This window comes from Sparus aurata, chromosome 6 (genome assembly GCF_900880675.1).
Source record: "Sparus aurata chromosome 6, fSpaAur1.1, whole genome shotgun sequence".
NCBI lineage: Eukaryota > Metazoa > Chordata > Actinopteri > Spariformes > Sparidae > Sparus > Sparus aurata.
Window position 1 is genome coordinate 4401380 of NC_044192.1, and position 22856 is coordinate 4424235.

At 40.1% G+C, this 22856-nt stretch overlaps 1 protein-coding gene across 1 annotated transcript in view; it reads right to left on the reverse strand.

Annotated features, from left to right (window-relative positions):
- Nucleotides 1-15328, reverse strand: part of LOC115583266 (uncharacterized) — a 29775-nt gene extending 14447 nt beyond the window's left edge. Inside the window, exons 1-3 of the mRNA XM_030419926.1 lie at nt 15002-15328; nt 11886-12209; nt 10331-10366 (exon numbers count right to left, since the gene is read on the reverse strand). Of these exons, the coding sequence (XP_030275786.1) occupies nt 10331-10366; nt 11886-12209; nt 15002-15068 (427 nt within the window). The 5' untranslated portion in view covers nt 15069-15328. The remainder of the gene's footprint in view (nt 1-10330; nt 10367-11885; nt 12210-15001) is intronic.
- Between the last annotated feature and the right edge of the window lie 7528 nt (nt 15329-22856).

A 22856-nucleotide genomic window follows, 5' to 3' on the forward strand; every position in this document is an offset into this window, starting at 1 on the left:
ATGGGTGGACTAGCACTACCGAACTTTTTATGCTATTACTGGGCGCTAATATTCGATCCATACTGCACTGGTATCACATTAACAATCAGCCTCCACCGTGGCTGCAAATTTAGGTTGCCTCATGTGGCTCCTCCTCTCTAATGTCCCTTTTGTGCCTCCCCCTGACATTATCACCATTATCTCATTCCAGTAATATTATAGTAAAAAACTGTCTCAAGATCTGGACTCAATTGAAACGCCATTTGGGGTTACAGTCAATTTCTCTTTTATCCCCTGTGCATTCTAACCCTCTGTTTACTCCCTCTATTAAAGGTCGGGCTTTCGCTGCCTGGAAGGATCTTGGGATTGTGGCTGTCAAACATCTTTACTAGAGGTGGGGGAAAAAAATCGATATTGCAATATATTGTTGTGCTCTCTGTCGCAATAAATAATCGATACACTGACGGCAAATAGCGATATTTTATTACAAATATCGATATTTTATTACAACACAACGTCAGTACTTAATCTCTCCTGTCCTGTTTGTGGGGGCGCTAATCCCGTAAATGAGGGTAAAGTAGGCGTAAGCAGCAGCTGGTGAAGAAGACGAGTTAACAACAGAAGTTACAGCTTTTTTCACATCATTAGCGAGGCGTGTCATTCTGATGACCTGGAAGAGCCCGTCTCCCCCATCCCACACCCATTGGATAAGGGATACTTAACCTTTAAGAAATTTGAGAAAATCAAACACTCCCTCCGTGGCTCCAATGAAACATTTTTAAAGATTGGCAGCCCTTTCAAGAGCATGTCCAGTTTCTGCAGCTGGATGCTCCCCCCACTGACGAAACGGCCCCCTGAACGGCACCCTCTTGTGGCTCCTGGCTGGGTTACGATCTCTCACTGTACTAGCAGCACACAGTTTGTCTCGTTGTCTAGTGTTCTTTTTTTTTTTTTGTCTTTGTTTTCATTTTTTTTCCCCATTGGTACTGTGCATTTGCAGGCTTGTGATTCTGTGTGGGTATTGACAAACTTTATCCTCTTGTTTTAAGTAACACCACTTTCTGCTATTAGTGCTTACCTTACCCCTTTCAATTGACTGTTGTATCTTACCCACTCAGAAACTCAAGATTGGTTAAAATTGACAGCAAGTTATCTCAACTGGAGACGCAATATAAACAAAGCAATAACAATCAAACACTGCAGGAAATTACCAACCTTAAATATGAGTACAATACAATTTTAACAAAACAAGTCAGCGATCAATTGTCCCATCTACGTACACGATACTTTGAACTTGGATACAAGCCACACACGCTACTAGCTTGTCAACTTAGGGGGCAGCAAAATAGTAGGGCTATACTTAGAATTAGATCTGGTGCTGGAGATATACTCACACATCTGAAATCAATAAATAAGTGTTTCGGGGAGTTTTATCAAGAATTATACAAGTCAAAAGCAAAAGGTGATGTGGATTCTTGGTAGTGGTGCACCGATCTGATATGAAGATTGTATATCAGCCCAGATATTGACAAAATGGCTGGATCGGGGATCGGTAAAATCGTTTTTTTTTTCTCCGTCGCAGCACATCCTACGTCATTTGTCGTTGCTCCGTCGGTCCTCCCTCCACCACAACCTCAGGGTTATTCACCACTGGGCTCCTTTGTCGCTCTCCTCTGCTGCTGCGGTCTACCCGACTCGCAACGATGCTAGATGGTCACAACAAGTTTGTTTATGGACGGTGCTACTGACTTACGTGCTAGTGTTCCCTCCGTGCGGACTGACAGACGCTCCATTTATTCTTTGTTTTGTTTGTTCCACTTTGTTAAGTGTCCTTGGGTATCCTGAAAGGTGCTATATAAATTAAATGTTTTATTATTATTATTATTATTATTATTATTATTATTATTATTATTATTATTATGATTGTTATTAATGTTATTAATGTTACACATGTTTACAATGTCCCGTAACTGTTTGATTATTTTGTCTTAGTTAGGAAAGTCTGGTACCTTTAGTCTCTTCCACATGGTGGAAGGAAGGTATAAGGTGGAAGGTATACAGGCATCGGTATCAGTATCGGGACAGTAAAAAGTCAGATCAGTGCATCCCTAATTCTTGGCTTAAAAATTTTCCCATTCCTTAACTAGATGAGGCTTCACGGGAGGCTCTCAATGCGACAGTAACTATAAATGAAGTGACAGATTCTATCAGATCTTTTGCTGGTGGAAAGGCCCCCGGGCCAGATGGTGTTGGACCGGAGTTCTATAAAAAATGTTCTCGACAGATACCTCCACTCCTACTCAGGATGCTGTCCCGCTCCACTGAGATAGAAAAATTACCACCAACATTATACAATGCGGACATTGCTCTAATACTTAAACTGGATAGAGACGACACAACTCTGACTCTTACTGTCCAATTTCTATGCTTAACATGGATTTCAAGATTTTTACTAAAATATTAGCCAACAGACTAAATTACTGTTTTCAATCCCTTATTCATAGAAACCAAACAGGGTTTATTCCAAACAGATATTCCTTTTTCAATACTAGACTGTTAATAAATATCATGTATTATAAATATGCTACAGGTTCTAAACAGGCCATTTTATGTTTAGATACCAAAAAGGCATTTGACCAGGTGGAGTCGGGGTACCTGTTTAGAGTGATGGAGTCATTTGGTCTAGGAGACACTTTTGTTTCCTGGATACGGATGGCCTACTTAAATCCAACTGCTTCTATTGTTGCTAATCAAAGCAGATCACATCCCTCTTTGCTCAAGAGGGGCACCCGTCAAGGGTGTCCAGTCTCACCATTACTTTTCGCACTAGCCATTGAGCCATTGGCAATTAGTATAAGGGAAAATAAGTTCATTAAGCCTATCACTATTGACGGTATTAACCATAAAATATCACTCTATGCCGATGACATTGCTATTTTTCTGACAGACCCCGAACAGTCTGTCCCGTATTTGCTTGATCTGATAAATGAGTTTGGCACGGTTTTGGGATACACCATACTTTTAAAATATAACTTCACAGAGAGATTAAATACCCTGAAAAAGAATATTGAAAAATGGAGAACATTGCCTCTGTCATTAATAGGCCGAATAATTACAATTAAAATGGTTTCCCTGCCAAGATTCCTTAATTTGTTTCAAAACATCCCAATTTTTATCCCAATGTCCTTCTTTAAAATGAGTGACTCTGTGATTTTACCATTTATTTGGGGATATAAGGCGCACAGAATCTCTAAACAAAATCTTCAAAAGCCAAAAGAATTTGGAGGCCTAGGCCTACCATGCTTCTTACATTATTACTGGGCTGCTAATAGCAGAGCGATGGTATACTGGCAACTGGCTAATGACCCTGACCACAGACTGAGATACCGTCCTGGTTAGCAATAGAACAAAGTCTACCTCAAAAAACCTCCCTCAGGGCAATTCTTTTTTTATCACCAAGGCCAAGAGCCTCTTGTAAGGGAGAGCATTACACAATGATCAATGCTCAAAAAATTTGGACACAGATTAGAAAATTTTGTGAACTTCCAAAGACATCAGTGCACACCCCTATACGGCATAACCATGCCTTTCTCCCTTCAAACATGGACGCAGTCTTTAAAGAGTGGAATAGGGTCCATAAAAGATCTTTATGTTGATAACCATCTCTGTTCATTTGAATTTATGGCAAAAAAAACATGACCCACCAAAATCAAACTTTAGTTATTTACAGTTACATCATTACATAAGACAAAATATCTCATAACTGGGGCGCCGAAAAGGGGGGGATAAGGGGAAGGATTCTAGGGGCCCATCATTGACAGGGGCCCAGAAAGGCCCCTAATAAAATTATAATAATGACAAAAATAATATGACACTAATTTGTTAGTTTATAATCATAAATATGCATCACTTAGTGCACTGATAATAACACTATGTTTATTTAGAAACATTTCTCAAGGCCCCCCCCCCCTTATGTAAAATGGTTCGGTCCTCCCATCAAATCAACTGAACTGCTGCGTGGTGCGGTGTATTCAGTCAGTAAGGAGACCGAGAGAAGGCAAAGTGTCCCAGAAGTCGGGTAGCCAAAAAAGGAAAGACAAAAAGATTATGCAGGAGAGAGAAGCAAAGGGACGTCAGTATGTCACCCAGTTTTTCCAGAAACAAGGTGGGTTTGGTTCATGTGGTGGAAAGTTCTGGAACACATTAGTCTGTTGTTTATCTTAACCTTGTGGTTTTTAAGCTAGCTCACTTTTCTTACAAACTCTGGATTTTTAGATTTCACTGCTCACATTTAGCAAGCTGCCCATATTTAATCAGTTGACCACCCCTCCTGTCAAAAATGATGCATGTTTGAACAGACACGTCAAGTGCAGCAGCAGCAGCCGCAGCTGTCTGTGAGCGCTGTGAGCCCCCTACCCCTGAACCAGCCCCAGTAGGCCTACCCACAACTGAGGAAGGAGGTGAGCAGCTCTGTGTTGAATTAATCTGTTATTATGGAAAAAAAGATAAATTGAAATCAATGAATAAAGATCATTCTGAAATAAAAACACTTAGTCTGTATTTATTTCAGAATAATTTAAATGGTTTAAAAAGCATATAGCCTATAACTTTATTTTGTTTTGTTGAAATTTAGCTATCAATGAAACTGAACTATAAACTCACTGAAACACTGTTTGGTCAGTAGTTTGGGACTCTCACCACTTGCTTTGCAGTAGGAAAGAGGAGAATAATCTGGTGCTTGCAGACTAAGTGACTGCTCTCAATCCAATCAGAGAAACTTTAACAATATTAAATCGCAACGACCATAGAGCCTCATTTATGTATTTAATTCCACCACGTACAGTTTTAGAGATAAATTATTATTATTATTATTTTTAATAGATTTTTTTAGCAATATATAAACGTATATAACATAACTTAATAAAAACAACAACAAAAACATAATGTAAGACAGCATACAGTTTTTACATTGAGTGCAGTGGCTGGTCTAAGTGTGTGTGTGGGGGGTGATGTGCATGTTTAAAAGAGAAATTGTGTGGTATTGCTATAATAGTAATTTTGGAGATAAATTAGACCTAAATGCAGGGCTACAAGAGGGAGACAGTGAGCAGTGGGGTACTGGTTGTGAAAATCACATTTTCTTTTGTTATTTTTGATCAAATCACTGACAGTAAAACAGAATGGTGGGAGGAAACCTGAATCTGGTGATTGTGATGCTATTTCAAATGGTATTACAGGAAATTCTATATAATTCATGTATGTCATGCATTTGAATTTTTCAGGTAATTTAATTTAAGAGAATTTTATATTTTAACCATTAAAGTTGCAGACTTGAAGACAATGAATCTAAATTCCATTGTATTCTGAGTGTTCAGTGCTTCCCCTACCAAGTAACTGTCATGTTGTTCTTTCCACACATATAGGAAATTGTTGTCAAAAATATCATTAAAATGCACAGTTTTATGTAAACAGCATAACAAATTTTTGCCGGCCTTACAGCCGGCTATACAGGGGCCCAGTAATATTTCTTTTCATGGGGCCCAAAATCCCTGGCAGCGCCCCTGTCTCATCATCTGACTCCCTCCCAGAAGAAAATTCTTTTTTAAGCTCCTACTTGACCCAGCAAAAGCAAAAGGTTTGATTTCAAAATTGGTTTGTATTTTCTCCTACGAACTTGCACAGCCTGATGTTAAATTTAAACAAATGTGGGAGGCTGATCTCAACATCACTATTCAAGATAAAATATGGAAACAAGCTTTAAATGACATTCACCATTGCTCAGTCGATGCTAGGTTGCAATTGATTCAATTCAAGGTCATACACAGGCAGTGTTGGGGAGTAACGAATTACATGTAACGACGTTACGTAATTTAATTACAAAATGTACGTAATTGTTATTAAATATGTTATTAAATTACAGTTGCTTTTGGAAATTTCAATGATTATAACTTAAGTTACATTTTAAAAATCGCTGCAAAAACTCGGATTTATCAAATAGTTTTTCGCCCCCCTGGATTCATGTTTGTTTTTAGTTTTTTTCATATCAACATCCTCCTTCCAAAACTGACGCTTGTGATTGGCTCTCTCTGGTCATGTGCCATTCGACTCAACCGACAAACCGCACGGCCGCAGTCAGACTCAGCAGCAACAGTGTCGGCGGCGCACAAGATGTTCCTGGGCTGGAAATACAAAAAGCACTTCATACAGGCAGAAGCCAGGCTTCCCTGTATTACAAACAAGGCCGCTTTAATGCACGGGCTTACCTGGGCTGAAGTTCAGGGGCCTCCCAAGTTCAGGTTAACGATGAGCTGAAAAGATCATATTGTTTTGTAACTTGTCAGGTTTTCTGTTAATCACTCTAATCGCACGTTACGTGGCTGCTGATTGATCCAAATTAGGAGTGACCCACGTGGCCCCATAGCCTCTGGCCCGTGGGCTGACCTATCAGAATGTCTATAGTTAGTTTTGGGGTGTGTCCCTCTATGATGAGTGACATTTAGTGGAAAATGTCAGGGAAAACGTCTGAGAGTGGTGCCCAGAAAAGAAAAAAACGTATTAAGAAAGAGTTGCGCGAAAAAGAATTACTGAAGAAGATCCCAAAGCTTTTTTAAACCAGCTGCTGCTGAAGATGGAGCCAGCAGCACCAGGAGAAGCTGCTATCTCACACACCGGAGGGAGCGGAGGAGCCGCCGGCCGCTCAGGTGGATGTAGCTGGAGAGGAGCAGGGGACCGCCCGCAGCAGAGGAGGGGAGGAGGAGGGGGGAGCACACGGGCCCCAGAGAGAGGACCAGGCTGAAAAGCAGTCAGGGGGAGACGAGTCAGATGACCCATGTAACAGCAGAGGTGGATAGTAACGAAGTACATCTACTTCGTTACACTACTTAAGTAGTTTTTTGAGGATCTGTACTTTACTTGGGTATTTACCCAAATAAATGCCTCGAGGAAGAATACGTGACTACTGACACTGCACGTTTTTCTTCTTCGCCTATTTCATGTATTGTGCTGCTTTCTGTCAGTTAATATCACACTGATGATCGCCGTGACTCCAGTGCAGCAAAAACAATAAAAAGTACGACTTGTAGCCTAATTTAAACTTTCTGTCGTAAAATATGCAGAGGAAAACTCGGGAGAAGCAGCCGCTAGACGTTTCTCTGTCGACCAGAAGAAGGAAGAAGAAGCCACCGTGAGTGACAGCAGAGATGAGGAGTTTGCAGCGAGTGCTGGTCGGCTGAATCGTTTCCTCCGCCGCACCAACTTCACTTGCAGAAGACAACTATTGCCCAGCTGGATGCCAGAGAATTCACCAAGAAGCTGGGTAAGTTTGTGACATTTTCATCCCGGATTTTTGTGAGGAAGGAATAAAACGCCTGTCCCAAATAAATACCTGGTATGTTAAGTGACTGAAACAAATAAACGCCCCAAATAGTATTTGGTATACTACGGTACTCTAAAACTACTCTGTTCTTTACTTGTACTTGTATCAAAAGTACATTTTATCACAAGATACTTAAGTACATTTAATGTGAGCTACTTTAAGACTTTTTACTCAAGTAATTTTCTTAGGGTGACTTCTACTTTTACTAAAGTCATTTTCAGTTATGGTACTTTTACTTAGTTATTCTTTAATAACTTTATACACCTCTGTATAACAGTGACCCGGACTGCTGGGTAAACAATATTGACACAAAAGTGCGCGCTTATTGGGCGAAAATGCGACATGAGTCCTGTCAAAGTAAAGATGCTATCATGTCGGCAAGACTAGACGAAAGCACTTATGTAATTATAGCTTTTGCTGGATTTAAATTGTTGCGGTTGTGCATTGTTTTAAGAGAAATGCACATCTGTCTAGATTATAGGCTACTGCAAACCTTCTATAAATGTTGCTCAGTTTCATCCTTTTGGCACCTGGCATTAGGCCATGTTGCTATCCATGGGGCTGAATGGAGTGTGTCTGTGCAGGTGCATGTGATTGGTTGACAGGGCCCGCTGAGGCCAGAGAAGAGGCTTCTACTTTGATCTGTTGCTGTTCTTCGCTTATGCTGTTATTCGTTATTATCAATGTTTGTGCAGACAGGTGATGGTTGGTGACGTTTTTGTGATGTAGATTACCTAGATATTACGCTTTTTTAAAATGAGACTCTATAAATCGAGGGGATGGAGGGCCTACAAAACCTCTCAGCCCCGGGGCCTAACATCAGGTTAAGGCAGCCCTGTACTACAAAGGTGGCTCTCTTTTAACCCGGCTAGATCACCATGGTAACGTATGCTTAGCTCATAACCTGGTCCCGACCAGGTTCTGTTCAGAGGTTAATCATAAAATCGGCTATAAAAGCGCCGCTGTTTCACTATTTAACTTATTTACAGCTGGCGTCACCTTTACTTTGAAAGTCCAGTGGAGCTGGATCAGAACATTTGTGCGGAGGGAGAGATCGCGCTGATCCGCTGCTGTTTACTTTCTCTCTGAGCGTCTCCGCCTACAGATGTTCAGCTGATGGGATACGCTGCTCAGCTGTTGATCCGACTCGCGTCAGGAGGTCATTTATTAGACTATAGCCTATTTACTTTTATATACAGTCAGTCACCACTGAAAGAAGTTGTGCGCTCGCAGCAGGACAGATCATTTAACTTAATGTGGCCATGAATAAATTAATTGTTTCGCCTGTTATGTGTTGCCCAAACGCAAATCTTGAGTAGGTCTACTCTGTTTTCTCACATTTAAAAAGGTCTTTGTACAGAGACAACATGAGATTTGCTTGTAGCTACAGCACCTAAAAAACCCACTGTAACCTATTTTCATACGCACACCAGCCTCGCTTTCAATAAAACACACACTGGCATTTTATAATTGCGATCAGTGAAATATATGAAAACAATATAAAACACAGTTTAAAACAACAGTTGTTGTTGCTCTAAAGCTTCATATTTAAAAGCAGCTCAATGTAGAGCTGTCAGAAATTAAAATCAGCCTCCTCTTGTCATATTTGCAGCAACACTGTTGCTTCAGGCTGTGATCAGGCTTTTTTGTATCGCTCATACTCTCTCCATTAAAACAACCTGCTCCTCTTGGCTGAAATCAGCCCGTTGTCGCTCCATTTAGTGAGGAAGTGAGCCTCCTTCAGTACAGGCCTGAGGTCAGACTCATAATATATGGTTCAACCTTTGAACTGAAAGGTTTATCACACTATAGGTCTTAAAATGTGAAAATGGTTAGCAGTTGAGAGATTTCATTCAAAATAAAGAAAAGTAATCATAATATAATCAAATGTAATTAGTTACATTACTTTGAGAAAGTAATTGAAATAGTTACACTACTATTACATTTTCAACAGGGTAACTTGTAATTGTAACCAACTACATTTCCAAAGTAATTTTCCCAACACTGTACACAGGTTACACTATTCGAAGGTTAAGTAACACAAAATCTTTCCCCAAACTTCCCCCCGTGTGAAAGTGCAAGAAATCAGATCGCACACTTGCACACCAATTTTGGTTATGCCCTGAGATTCAAGATTTCTGGTGTTCGATTTTCAGATGGTATTCTCATGTACTTAAAGTAAACCTGGATCCTGACCCTGAAACTGCTTTACTTGGCATTTCTAACACTTTGGACAAGATGGGTCGGAATGCTAGTATAGTGGTGGCCTATGGTATGGTCATAGCAAAGAGATGTATTTTGAGGGTGTGGAAATCTGACTCACTACCTAAGTTTGAAGACTGGATGAGGGAGCTAGTAGGAATCCTACACATTGAAAAACTGAGATATGAGATATCCGGTAAGTTACAGAAATCTTGTGGTGTGTGAGGACCTATCTTGGAGTTCTTGAAACTGTAGTTAACCCCCCTAAAGAGTATCTATCATGACATAATTGATGTACTCAAGTGGACATTCAACTCTGATACAATGTTAAGCCTCTTTGTGTGTATTTTGTTTTACAAGTTAGTCTGTGTCAAATTTCTTTTTTTTCTTTTTTCTTATCTCATATGTGTGTGTTTGTCTGTTGCTTCAATTGTTAAGTAAATTGACAATACAAATATTTTGAAAAAAATAAATAAATACATTTCCCAGTCACTAATCTGCCACATTTTTAGCAGAAGGTTAAAATGCTTCATTGTTACATCTAATGAAATAACTGTGAAGACTTTTATGGTTTTAAGAAGCAAATCAAAGCTGATTCCATGAAGTGATCAGCTGACATGATGTTGGTTGGTTCCTCTGCTCAGGTCAACCTGCTGCACTGTGAGAACAACACGTCTACATGGAGTTACTGCATCAGAACCTTTGGATGATACTGAGGCACAGAGAGCTGTAGCACACCTTACAGGTACACAGATCAGTGACATCATCACTCACCTGGGATTTCTCCTGATCGGTCTCTCAAGATCCGTTCTGAAAGATAAATAAGAACATTGCATGGGTGAGATTATGAACTTGTCACATTTTACTGACGAATTCACTTTTCAACACAAAAACCCAGACTGAGCACAAACCATGCCAGTTTGGGATGTTTCCATTCGGGATGATTTCTATTGCTCCTCTGTAAAAGTTGACCAGGATCTTGCTCAGGAATGGGCTTTCTGTACAGCCCTTTCCTACTCGTCAAAAATCCAATTTAAACCTGCTAAGATCAGATTTTGTGTTTAATATCAAAGTGTAAACTCTGCATTTACATCTGTATTTCAATTGTCTTGAATTGCAGTAGACGTGAGTTTTTATCACCTCGGCTCAGCTTTGATCTACAATCTAAGAACTGGGTGAACACACTAAATTCTGCGGGGAGCGTCAATAATTGAACAGTGATTTGTTGGGGTTGGGCACGAGGTATCTTTCACCATCACTGATTGGTTAGTCACCACCTGCAAGGGCAGATGGGATAACAATGGCAGCGTCAACAACACGAGCAGAACATGCTGCTGCATACGACTTGCCTGAAGACCCCCCGCTGCGTAAAGACACTTTTGACTATTGGAGATACAAACATTACTTTGAATTTGTTGAACATAAGGGAAATAACTTGACTGTAAGGAGCACACTTTGCCCATGTTGGAAACTTCTCTCCACCGCTGCTAACACTACCTCAAACTTATTAAAGCACCTACAGAGACATCACGCACACACAAAGCTTGTTGCTAAGGAACTGTGGAGCAACATGAATGTAACGAGTAATGTAACTAATTACTTTCTTCAGGGAGTAATCATGTAATGTAAGGCATTACTACTTTTGAGAGTAATGTGTAATGTGTAATATATTACTTTTTTGAGTAACGAGCCCCAACACTGCTGGCCTCCATGCTGCCTACTGCTTGCATGTGTTTACCTGATGTTGTTTCCTGGTTACGGCACATTCATCACGTGAAACATGACCTCACTGATGTACAACGTAACACTTCAGATTAAAATCAGACAGGCTGCCTTTCCAGCAGGAAGTGGGAATGAGGTCAATAGGTGATTTCTAGCAGGTTGACCTGACCTGCTTATTCTGATGGAAGCAGTAGATTGTTCTCTGTGCACCACTTAGCATGATTATTGATTTTCTGTTAATATGAACGCTCATCTTTGTTTATAATGCAACAGATGATGTTGGTGTCTTCCGCATTCTTCACAGTAGAATCATCGTGAACTCAATACTGTCACACTGTTCACACAGTCATGAGTGAACAGTGTGAACAGGAGGAAGTTGAGCACACAGTCCTGGGGTTTTACTGAGCCCTGTTTAAAATGGTAATCTGCCAACAATCCCTATGTTTTACAAAATGCATCGGTAAAATGATTACATCTTTTTTTTGTAACTAAAAGATTACAGTTACCATTTTTGTATCCTAATTACATGTTCTAAGTTCTGTGTACTGTTTTAATCCCCGAGCCTGCCTGTCATACAGCACATTAACTGTTTAATGAAAATACTCACCAACAACAAGCTCAATGTTGCAGGTTTGACTGTGATGATCTGGAAAATCACAGCTGTAGTTCCCGCTGTCGGCCATCGTTGTATTCTGGATCTTTATGGAGGCGCTGCCGTTCATCAGTTGAACTTGAAAATGTGACACTCGACCTTTGAACTGCTCATCTTGACCTGTGAAGCCGTTATTGTCATGATTTCCATTACTATAAAAGAACACCTCCTTCTGACCATCTTTCTTCCAGTCAAAGGTTTTTCCTGTGATGTCCTCCTCTGTGTTGATCAAACAGGGTAAAACAGCATCACTGTCTTCTTTCACAACAACTTTGACACCTGGACATGAAACATAAAGTAAATTTTATCAATATGTTCACCAGAGAGCTGTCAGGTTGAAACAGTTTACAAGCATGTTAGTTAGTAATCAAATTATTTATGTCTCTAAATGTTCCTCCACATCACACCTACTGAAATATTCTCCCTCAGGAGAAGCTTTGATAAATCACTTTGTGTGACTAATGCAACCTCAGCATTATTTCAGTGATGACATCATCAGTCCTGGATGACCTGGATATGAAAACTGTGTTCAGAAACATTTGAAGAGAGATATTTTCTGATGTGAGCTGCTTCTGACCTGCTGACCTGCAGGCTGACAGAACCTCACACTGTCCAAAGAGATATTCACAACGCTGGACAACCTGCAGCCTTTCTTTACACTCTCACTTCTTACTCAGAGAGGTTAGAGTTTAGAAACATGTGCATATTATCACACACACCATTATTAACACAACACAAACACATTTCTCTACATTAACAAGATTAAGAATATTGTAAACAGGAGACTCTCAGCTGAAATCTGAGTTCAGTGTCTGTGATTCTGTTCAATGTTGGTGATCAAGTTCTGTTTGTATAGTTGCATAAATAGAAATCACAGAGAATGAAGTGAAGACATTTGAAGTTGTGATCACTGAATAAGTGTGTTTGCAGTCTAACAATGAGCACAAACATGTTAGATTAAATCAAAGTAGAACTGGGTCCACTCTCACTGGGCCCAGCTGCTCCGTATAGTGCTGAAGCACAACTGTCCCTCTTACACTGCTCCACCCCCCAACTGGGCCTGAGCATTGTTACATTTAAAAAATGTTTACATTTACATTTTAGGGCATTTATCAGACGCTTTTGTCCAAAGCAACTTACAGTAATTCATACATTTATACACTGATGATGGTGGCTGCCATGGAAGCTGCTAACAAGCACACACAGAGACCATGACTGTAACTTTACTGACTTCTTTGTCGAATATTTTATGTTGTTTTGGTCGTTTGTGGGCCGCAAAATCAATTTGTCCAAAAAACAAAAATATTTTCACATCTTTTAATAGCATGAAAGATCTCTCATGTACAGCCATAGCTGTATACTATTGTGATGACTGGACCAACCTGTTTATGTTCACATAATTCATGATATGTTCCAGTACTGCCCAAAGGACCTGAGGTCCGTCCAGGGGCGGCTCTGGGGGGGGGCCAACAGGGGCCAGTGCCCCCATTACTCCCAGTCTGGACCCCTCTGTGGCCCCCCCTACAGGGAGTCTGCATTAATATTACAGATTTCTTGCAATGATTTTGTTCTGAAGGGAAAGGCAGAAATAAAGTGTCTCAGCAGTTTACTACCCAATCAAAAATGCTGAAATTGTAAACACTGCTTTGTCTGAATGAGGGGTTTATCTTTTTTCCCGGGTTGTATGTGCCCCCTAACAAAAAAGCCGGCCCCGACCTGGCCCCCCTATTAAAACTGGTCTAGAACCGCCACTGGGTCCGTCCACCACAGTCTCAAGAAAACATTCCTGAACTCATCACTGACTGCTTTTTGAAAAGTCACAGTTTGAAGCAAATAACATGTCTAATAAAATTAAATATTAAAAATAAAATTTACCCACAGCAGTGTACAACAATGAGGAGGCTTAGCAGAGTAGTAGGTGGTGGTGTATAAAAACAAGGTATCTATTTAATACACACAATGTTCCTGGATAGAATGAAACAATGACAGAAAATACATCGGACACCTTTAACATCACAGGAAGGATAAAACATATATACAGTTAACAGTTAGGCCTAGACATTAATTGTCCTTTAATAAGCCTGTTTAAAGGCCCCAAAATATGTCATTCACTGACATTTCCTTCGCTTTTTTATTTTAGCTAAATGAACTAGTGTATCTGATTATTTGTACATTTTTATAATAGATAAAGAAATTATAAAACATGTTTCCGCTGCTGACAAGTTTAGATACAATATCAAACTAAAGTGAGCAGAAGACACAACCTAGTTATGAAGTATTAAGGATTTAGTTTTTGAATCCAACATCATGTTTTCCTGCTGTTGCGTCTTTGACATTGTGAAGTGATGAACTGTCCTTCTGAACTAAAATGAGTCTGCAGAAACATTCCGGTCTTAATTTAGAGGCTTCACAGTGAAAATATATGATACTGTGGTGAACTCTGCTGTGTTATTGGTCTGAGAAGACTCTTAATGACAGTCTGTCATTTAGATCCACATGATGTTTCCAACTTTATCTTTCATCAATAACTTTGACTCATTATTCACAACTGAGATGACAAAGTGTTCATATTCAAAGAAACAATCTTTCAAATACACATTGCAGGCAGAAGTTATTAATTTTTGGTTTTGTTATTTCTATACGTTTGCTAAATGTAGTTTTTTTGTCAGATTGTTATATTTGTTTGTTTATTGACAGACTGGCCTAATTAATGTGAACTCACCGTCTTTGCTTTTATTTTGAAATCAGTTGTTACACGATCTTACCGTAATGCCTAGTATACAAACGAATTGCAAATCAACATTGTTGATTGATGAAGCGCCGTGAGGAGACGAAAGTGAAACTAACTCGAACTAAGTTGGAACGAACCAAAGGTGATTAAATTAGTTAATGAATCGACACACAAGGTAATGAGAAAAATTAAGTACAATTGAAATAATAAATAATGAGTCGAGACATACAGTGGTGACTTCTATAAAACAATACGATGGTATAAAATCTTTTAGCCGTTAAGCTAACGCTAATGTGAACGTCACAGATCGTTAAGTACTGGTGATGATCATCTTTCTTACCGTACAGTACAGGTGTCACTCCACACAGAGTCAGCAGACAGAAACAAAGATCCAGAAATGTTCTCATGTTGAAGAAGAGGGTGGAGGACGAACCTCACACCAGAACTTCACAACAGAACTTCTTCCTCACATCCTGCTGCTAACTGTCGTCAGAGAGATATTTACAGTCCAACGTCCCAAATAAAGTGTCAGCGGGCCGCTGCTGAACACCACACAGTCCAGTTTAACGTTAATCCCGTCCGTCAATACGGTGATATTCAGTAAATATACGTAAAAAGGCCTCGACACGCTGACAAGTTTTCCAACAGTTAACTTCCTCCTTTCTGTGCTTCCTCCTCTCAGGTGCGGTCGGTGATGTACCTGTGCAGAAGTGTTGCCAGATCTCGCGAGAGAAACAAGCAAGAGGGCCAATGAAAAAAGAAAACAAGCCCAAAATCAGCGACTTCTCAGTTCATTGTAAGAAAAAAATATATATATGTATACAAAAAAATAAAGAGATTATGACACACACATAAATATCACTCTGAAGCCAGAAATGTATTGCAGTGTATCATTGTATTTATTATTGTTTTTATATGTTATGATCCTTTTTTGTTTTTGTTCCAGGACTGTTTTTGTTCCAGGACTTCAAAACAATATGAAATATAAAACAGGAAGAGGATCGAGGAAGAACACCATCCTCATCTTTCAAGGTGATTCAGGCACCAAATACAAAAACAATATTCAACAACATAACAATTAGTTGAAAAAGAAGTTCTGAAATATCTATAAAATATCTGAAATATCTTTACATTTTAATGTTGTCAATGGAAAAAGTCAAAACAAGAGGAGGCTCATGCTTCACCTGAAGGTGGGTATGTTGTTGAAATAAAAAAGAAAAACTTTGTGGCATAAACACCCCAGCTGCTGATCATGAGACAAAAGAGAGGATAATTCTTTACATACATACACACACACACAAAAGTTCTCTGACGACTCTGCTATCGTCTTCCTCATCAAGGATGACAGAGCCTACAGAGAACTTATTAAAGACTTTGTGGACTGGTGCCAGCAGAACAACCTCCAGCTCAGGAAGACCAAAGAGCTGGTGGTGGATTTCCACAGGCATAGACAACCCTGCACACAGGTGAACATCCAGTGAGATGGTGACATCTTACATGTACCTGGGAGTTCACCTGAACAATAAACTGGACTGGACTGATCATACTGCTGCTACATACAAGAAAGGTCAGAGCAGACTGTATCTGCTGAGGAAGCTCAGGTCCTTTGGAGTGAGATAAGATCATCAACCCATACAAGTAAAATCACCTTTTCGTTTGGTTTTTCCCTTGTATACACACAGTGATCTGCAGGATTCTGTACAAAACCATTCTCAGTCACACATGTATGTAACATAGCATTCCAGTTTCTCCCTGACTGCTTTAGACCATAGAGGGACTTTTTCAACTTGCATACTAGCGTTTCACCTGTTTCTGACTTTTTCTCATAACCTTCTGGTTGCTCTATATAGAGTTCACAGTCAATTGGTGCATGCAAATAGGCCGTTTTAACATCCATCTGGTGTAGGATTAAATCCTCCTGTGCTGCCTTTTGCATGATCACTCTTACACTTGTCATGTCAGCTGTGGGTGAGAATGTCTCCTCGTAGTCAGTTCCTGGTTTTTGACTGTAGCTTTTTGCTACGAATCTCGCTTTGTATTTATCTGATCCATCTATATCAGTCTTTAGTGCGTATACTGCTTGCTTGTCTGGTGGCAATTTGGTGAGGCTGAAGGTTTCGTTCTCTTCCAGTGATTGCATCTCGCAGGATTTTGCGTTACATGGACCACTAGAGGCTTGAATGTCTCTGGGAGCCCGCCTAGTATCATGGCATTATGCTAATAATCTGTTTAAACCAGATATATTATATTAAGGTTTGTGTCGTTTTGGTCAGCATCGTTTCTTTGTTTGCAGCATTTTGTTGTTGCATGTGTTTTGCGTGTCTTTGGTTCTGCATCGTTTATGTATTTGCAACGTTTGGCTGTTACTGCGCATTTGCCCTTGTCGGCCACCGTACTTATGCGACCTCTGTAGGAAACTGATTTTCCCGATACCATTCAGTGTGACAACTTTTGTCCTGATACCTTTCAGTGTGATGACGTTCAGAGTGACAACTTTTGTCCTGATACCTTTCAGTATGATGACGTTCAATGTGACAACTTTTGTCCTGACACCTTTCAGTATGATGACGTTCAGAGTGACTACTTTTTTCCCGATACCTTTCAGTGTGACAACTTAGTTTCTGATACCTTTCAGTGTAACAACTTAGTTACTAATGCTTTCAGTGTGACAATTTTTATCCTGAGATACTTCAGTGTGACAAGTTTTTTTTCTTAGGCCTTTTGGTCCAATGACTATTTTTCATGTGGCTGTTTGGTGCGAGTGTGACAGAGCTTTTCCTGAGACCTCATACCTTTTCATCTGAGGTCTGACGCTGAAGCCTGATCCTGAGGATGTCCTAAAATGTACACCGTACACATGAAGTAACAACAACAATTAGCTTCTTGCTGTTGAATGTTTAATTCAAATAACACATATGCACTTTATGAAAATGATGAGGGCATCATGAACCCCCAAGTGCTCTTTTGAATGAAAGGCCTCTAAATTGAAGCTTCAATTTTTGTGTGCCAACTAGGCCCAACACATGAATATTTAACAAGTAGTTTGATGCACCTAATATCTAAATTAGCCAACCACACAGTGAGACAATGATAACAGAAATCTTCAATCTCTTGCAAGTAAAATACAAAAATGCATGTATGTAAAGAGTGCATCTTTAGGGATGCCGTTTGGCTCGGTGGGTGGAGCGCGCGTCCCATGTGCTGGGGCTCTGCAGCGGACCTGGGTTCAACTCCCGGCCTGGGTCCCTGTGCTGCGTGTCGCTCCCCCTCTCTCTCCCTGTTTCCTGTCATGTCTTCAGCTGTTCTATCAATAAAGCCAAAAAAAAAAAAAAAAAAAAAAGAGTGCATCTTTAAAGTTTGAAGTTTTTTTCATGCAAATGTTATGTTATTTGCATGGCTGCTTTGTATAATGTACACACCAAACTTGGAGTCTATTAATACTCTACTGAAATCTTTTGATTGACTTCAGAATAATGCCAGTGAAGTCTGTTCAAAGCAGCTTTATGTATTTTGAATGCAACTAAATCAACATCCTAGGCCTCTCACATAACACCACTACAACACCCCCCACTTAACATTAACTTGTCTAAATGGAGCCAGATGCAAACACAGGTTGATGCAAAAAAAAAAAAAGAGCAACAAAACAGCAACACAATTCTATCAACAAAAAACCCCCATGTGATGTTTGTTCACAGTGATGGATCACCTCACTTGTGGTTCACAGGCTCCATGTCTCTGCACGCTGATTTTCATGCAGTGCTGACATGAACGTGGCTGCCTGGGAGTGTGATAAAACACAATCAGTGTGCTTTTGAAAAATGTTATGCATTATGCACCTAGTTTGATGCACCTAATATCTAAACTTGCCAGCCAGAGTGAGACACTGATAACAGACATCTTCAATCGCTTGTAAATAAAAAAAAAATCAAGAAACAACATATAGAAAAAGTCTGTGGTTACAAAAAGCTTGTCTCAAATGAATAAACTCTTTTCAAAAACATTGGTCAACTAATTTCAATGCCTTTGGTCCTGGCATTTACATGGACATGTAAACTAAACATTGCTTGACGGATGATTGTGTTCGTGAGGTAGTGATCTCACCCTTTTACTCTGTCCATTCAAAATTGGCAATTTTGGAAATGAGGCTCAGCACCCTTGGGTTGACAGCATATTGACGTCCCTTTTCTTTTCGTTTGACTTTGGTCCCTTGATCTGGGTTGATTCTGAAGATGCATCTGTTGGAAAAAAACATTTTTTTAACACAAAACATTCAGAGAAAACTAATATTGGCATTAAAGCCTGTGAAACAACATCTCCTAACTCATCTCCAGACTCCTAACATGAGCAGTATGTATACATACTGTATGTCACAGAGCCTAGTGCTAGTGTAGCCCATAGTCAGACGAGCATGAACTGATGCAGCATCTTGGTTATAGCCGCTTGTCTGACTAGGCTGATCTAATCCTAGTCTAGTCCAGCCTAGTCAGACAAGAATGAACTGATGTGGCCTCTTGAATGAGAGGTGAAACGTCTTAGAAGACATAATAAAGTCCAGGTGCATTCAATTAAATTTCCCTGAAATACATATGTCACAGAGTTATGAGCTGTAGAGGAGTTGCCAGGTTTGAATGCTATGTGTTTACAAACAAAAATGCAGTGTGTGCATGCATACTAAAAGCGTACCTCTGCAAGAACTCAAGCGTAGCGGCAAGCTCCACTGGGTAGTCAACGTTGTGCAGGTAATATGAGCAGAACATCATCTGGAATGCTTTGGTGAAGCAGGGAAGCTGTTCGTTGACTATGACCTGGCCCACAGCAACCATGAACATCTTGGCAGTGAGTGGGCTACTACCTGCAAACAGTGCGAGTATGATTACCTTAGCCAGCAATTAGTTTGCTACATGTATATGGATCCCCATTGCTTAAGTAAGCCAGGAGCTGTGTTCCCACTGCGAGACAAAAACTGTACCAATTAAAAAAAAAAAAAAAAAAAAAAAAAAAAAAAATTGTAAAAATTATGTAACATAATTTCTCCATCTCTAAACATGTTTTGCATCGTACTGTACACTCCTCCATATGTCTAAACATAAAAATGTTAAAACAAGTCATAACATTTTTTGGCATACCTACCACAGACTACAATGCAGGGTGTCCATGGTAGCTTGGTGGTGTCCACATCAGTCGCGATGGCGGTGTCATCGACATTTAGTAACATTTTGTCTTCCTGCTCTTTGAAATGGACAAGCAGCAGCAGTACAGCTGCACAAGATTCATCTCCTCCTGCCAGGGCTTGGTTCAGAATAGTGCCTGCTCTGCTGGACGGCTCGGTTTGAGCAAACTGGAAGTACCGCAGGATTCTTCCGAACTTAGTGGCTGTGGACTCTTCAAAGCTGTCATCAATCTGGACGCCTGTTAGTTCTTTGAAATGAAGCCTCATTCCAATTTCCTGGCAGAGGAAAGGCCATTCCTTAAGGATATCTTCTGTCTCCTTCAGTCCTGACAGTATGTCTCTCCTCTGTGAGGGAAATGTCTCAACCATCAGTTTTTCTATTTTCTTTACATCTTTGTCTTTGAACATATTCATTAGCTCTTCTTGTTTTTGCTTTTGCTTATCTTTTGTTTCGCCAGCAGGAAGCTCTGGGTCAGGGTAATGCATCCATATGCATCTTTGCATGCTTTTTTTGCATTGTCAGGGGTGTGACTTTCAGAAAGCCTTTTCTGGGCTGGAGGAGTTTGGAGACGTCTCCAGTTATCAATCCGAGATATGAACTGTTTCACAAGTGAGTCATAGCCAGTGCCGACAACCTGGCCCTCAATCTCATCTCGGAAGGATTTTGGGTCGCTAATTACCATTTTCCTTGCTATTTCAGTGATGTGCCTCTTTCCTGGTTTCTTGCATACTGTCAGTATTTCAGCAGCCACTATCCTAATAATCTCCCTTCTCTCTGCTGCAGTCGGTCTCTTCTCAGTATCCAACACTCTTCTTGTATTTGAGGGCACCTTATTCCAGGGTATTTCAAAGGTGTAATGCCAGCTACTATCTTCCCTGGCTAACGGTGAGGAGCCACTCCCAGAAGTAGTAGGTGAGGCTTGACTTCTCATAGTTATGACTGAGACTGGGCTCCTTGTGGCAGTGGACTTTGGTGTGGTGTCGATGTCATCAGTGTCACAGACGAATGATCTTTCGCCGGTGCTCGCCTCTTCAATTTCACTGCTAAGTAGTGAGGAGGAATCATCCTCTCTCATAACTGAGGATGAACCTGAAATAACAAAAGGACACATCCATGTCAGTCAATATCATTCATATATAGGTTCCACTTATTGTTCCATCTAGTGAGTCAATCCTAACCTTGTATATTCTAATCCAGTGGTAAATACACTCTAAACCTTCACTGTTGATAGACTAGTGTCACAAATCTAGGGAGAAGAGGGAGTTGACAATGACTCAATAAAGATTACACAGAAAACAGGACGTAAATACAAACTCAAACGAAGGGAATGAGGAACAGGTGGAAAGAGGGAGGAGAAGGTGATGGGAGCCAGGAGAACACTGATAGCTGGAGAAAGACTAGGAGGCAGAGAAGAACAAACGAGACAACAGGACACAGGTGAGGCAAACATGAAACAGAACACAAAGGGACAACTAATACAAAATAAAACAGGAAACAGAACACACAAAAACCACAACCATAAAACCAGTATGCACACACCCCTGTAAATGAATCGTCACAAAAAGGTAGAGTTTGGATGGATGTTTTAATTTAATGATTAAATAATTACTTCTGAGAGATGGATTCTTTCTATGATGTCAACTTAAGAGACTCATATATTAGCAGAGACAATTCAGAGCATTTCTGTTGTTATCGTCCAAGCCTGTCCAGTGTCCTTTACAACAATGGCTTTACTGGAGCTAACAGTGCAGTGTATTCTGCAAGATTAAGAATAGTGGAGCACTCTGCCACCACTTATTTTGTTATTCTCATACAGGCTTGACAATATTGCATCCTTTAACATTTAATTAATGCAGTTTTCAAATAAAGAGGCTACAGACCATTTATCTCATTTCATCTCATCTCTTAATTGCCAGTTAGGTTTCATATTGTGTTTTCCTGGAAAAAGGACACCAGTGATTGTTTGGCACAAAATACAGCGGTGACTACGGCTGGGCGATTAATCGAATTCTGATCGCGATTTCGATTTTGGCTTCTCACGATCATGAAAACACTGTAATCGAAGAAAAACGATTAACGTGCCACCGCGCGTCGTGTTTGCAAATTACTGCGCTGTAAATGCACAGTGAACGCACCTGTGTCGCCTGCAGCTGCAGCAGTGAGTGTGTGGATCAATTGTGGAACGAGCGATTGACAACATGGCAGAAAAGCAGCCTGAGCCTTTAGTTGAAAAGACAGGTAGGACAACTTCGGTCATTTGGAGACATTTTGGCTTCAAATCGTCGGACGTGGAGCAGAAGGAGATTGTTTGCAAAGTCTGTCACACCGTCGTGTCTGCACCCCAGGGCAACACGACACATTTATTTAACCATAAAGTGGTCTATGACAAAGTATTGAAGGAGCAAAAGACCCAAAAAAGTGTAAGAGCGTCAACTTCAGCCACAGCCACTGCAACACAGTCCTCCATTGAGGACACTCTTTACAATGCCGCTCCATAGCCCACCGGCTCCCGGCAACAGCGAGAGATTACGGAGGCTGTGACATTCATGCTAGCTAAGGACATGTGCTCTATCAGTACAGTTAGCAACCCAGGCTTCAACACACTGGTCAACACTTCGGACAAGCGGTACGTGTTGCCATCACGCAAACATACACATATTATTATCATTTACTTTTTTACTTGTTACTAATCTATCTGGTTGTTTTTCTAAAAGTTATATTTAAAGTTGAGTTTTGGTGGCTCAATAAATACTTTTTTTGAAATCAGTGAATAATCATGTTTATTAATCATGATTTCAATATCAATCAAAATAATTGTGATTATTTTTAGCATAATCGCCCAGCCCTAGCGGTGACTGAGACTTTTCTATTCTTTTAATTAACAATCTCTTATGAATCAAACTGACACCCAAGTATCATCATACCATCCATAAGCATATCTTCCCTGGCCTAAAAAACAACAGTAACTATCAACAACCTTGATTTTGATCTTTTTCATCATCTTGGTATAAAATTTTAATCCCT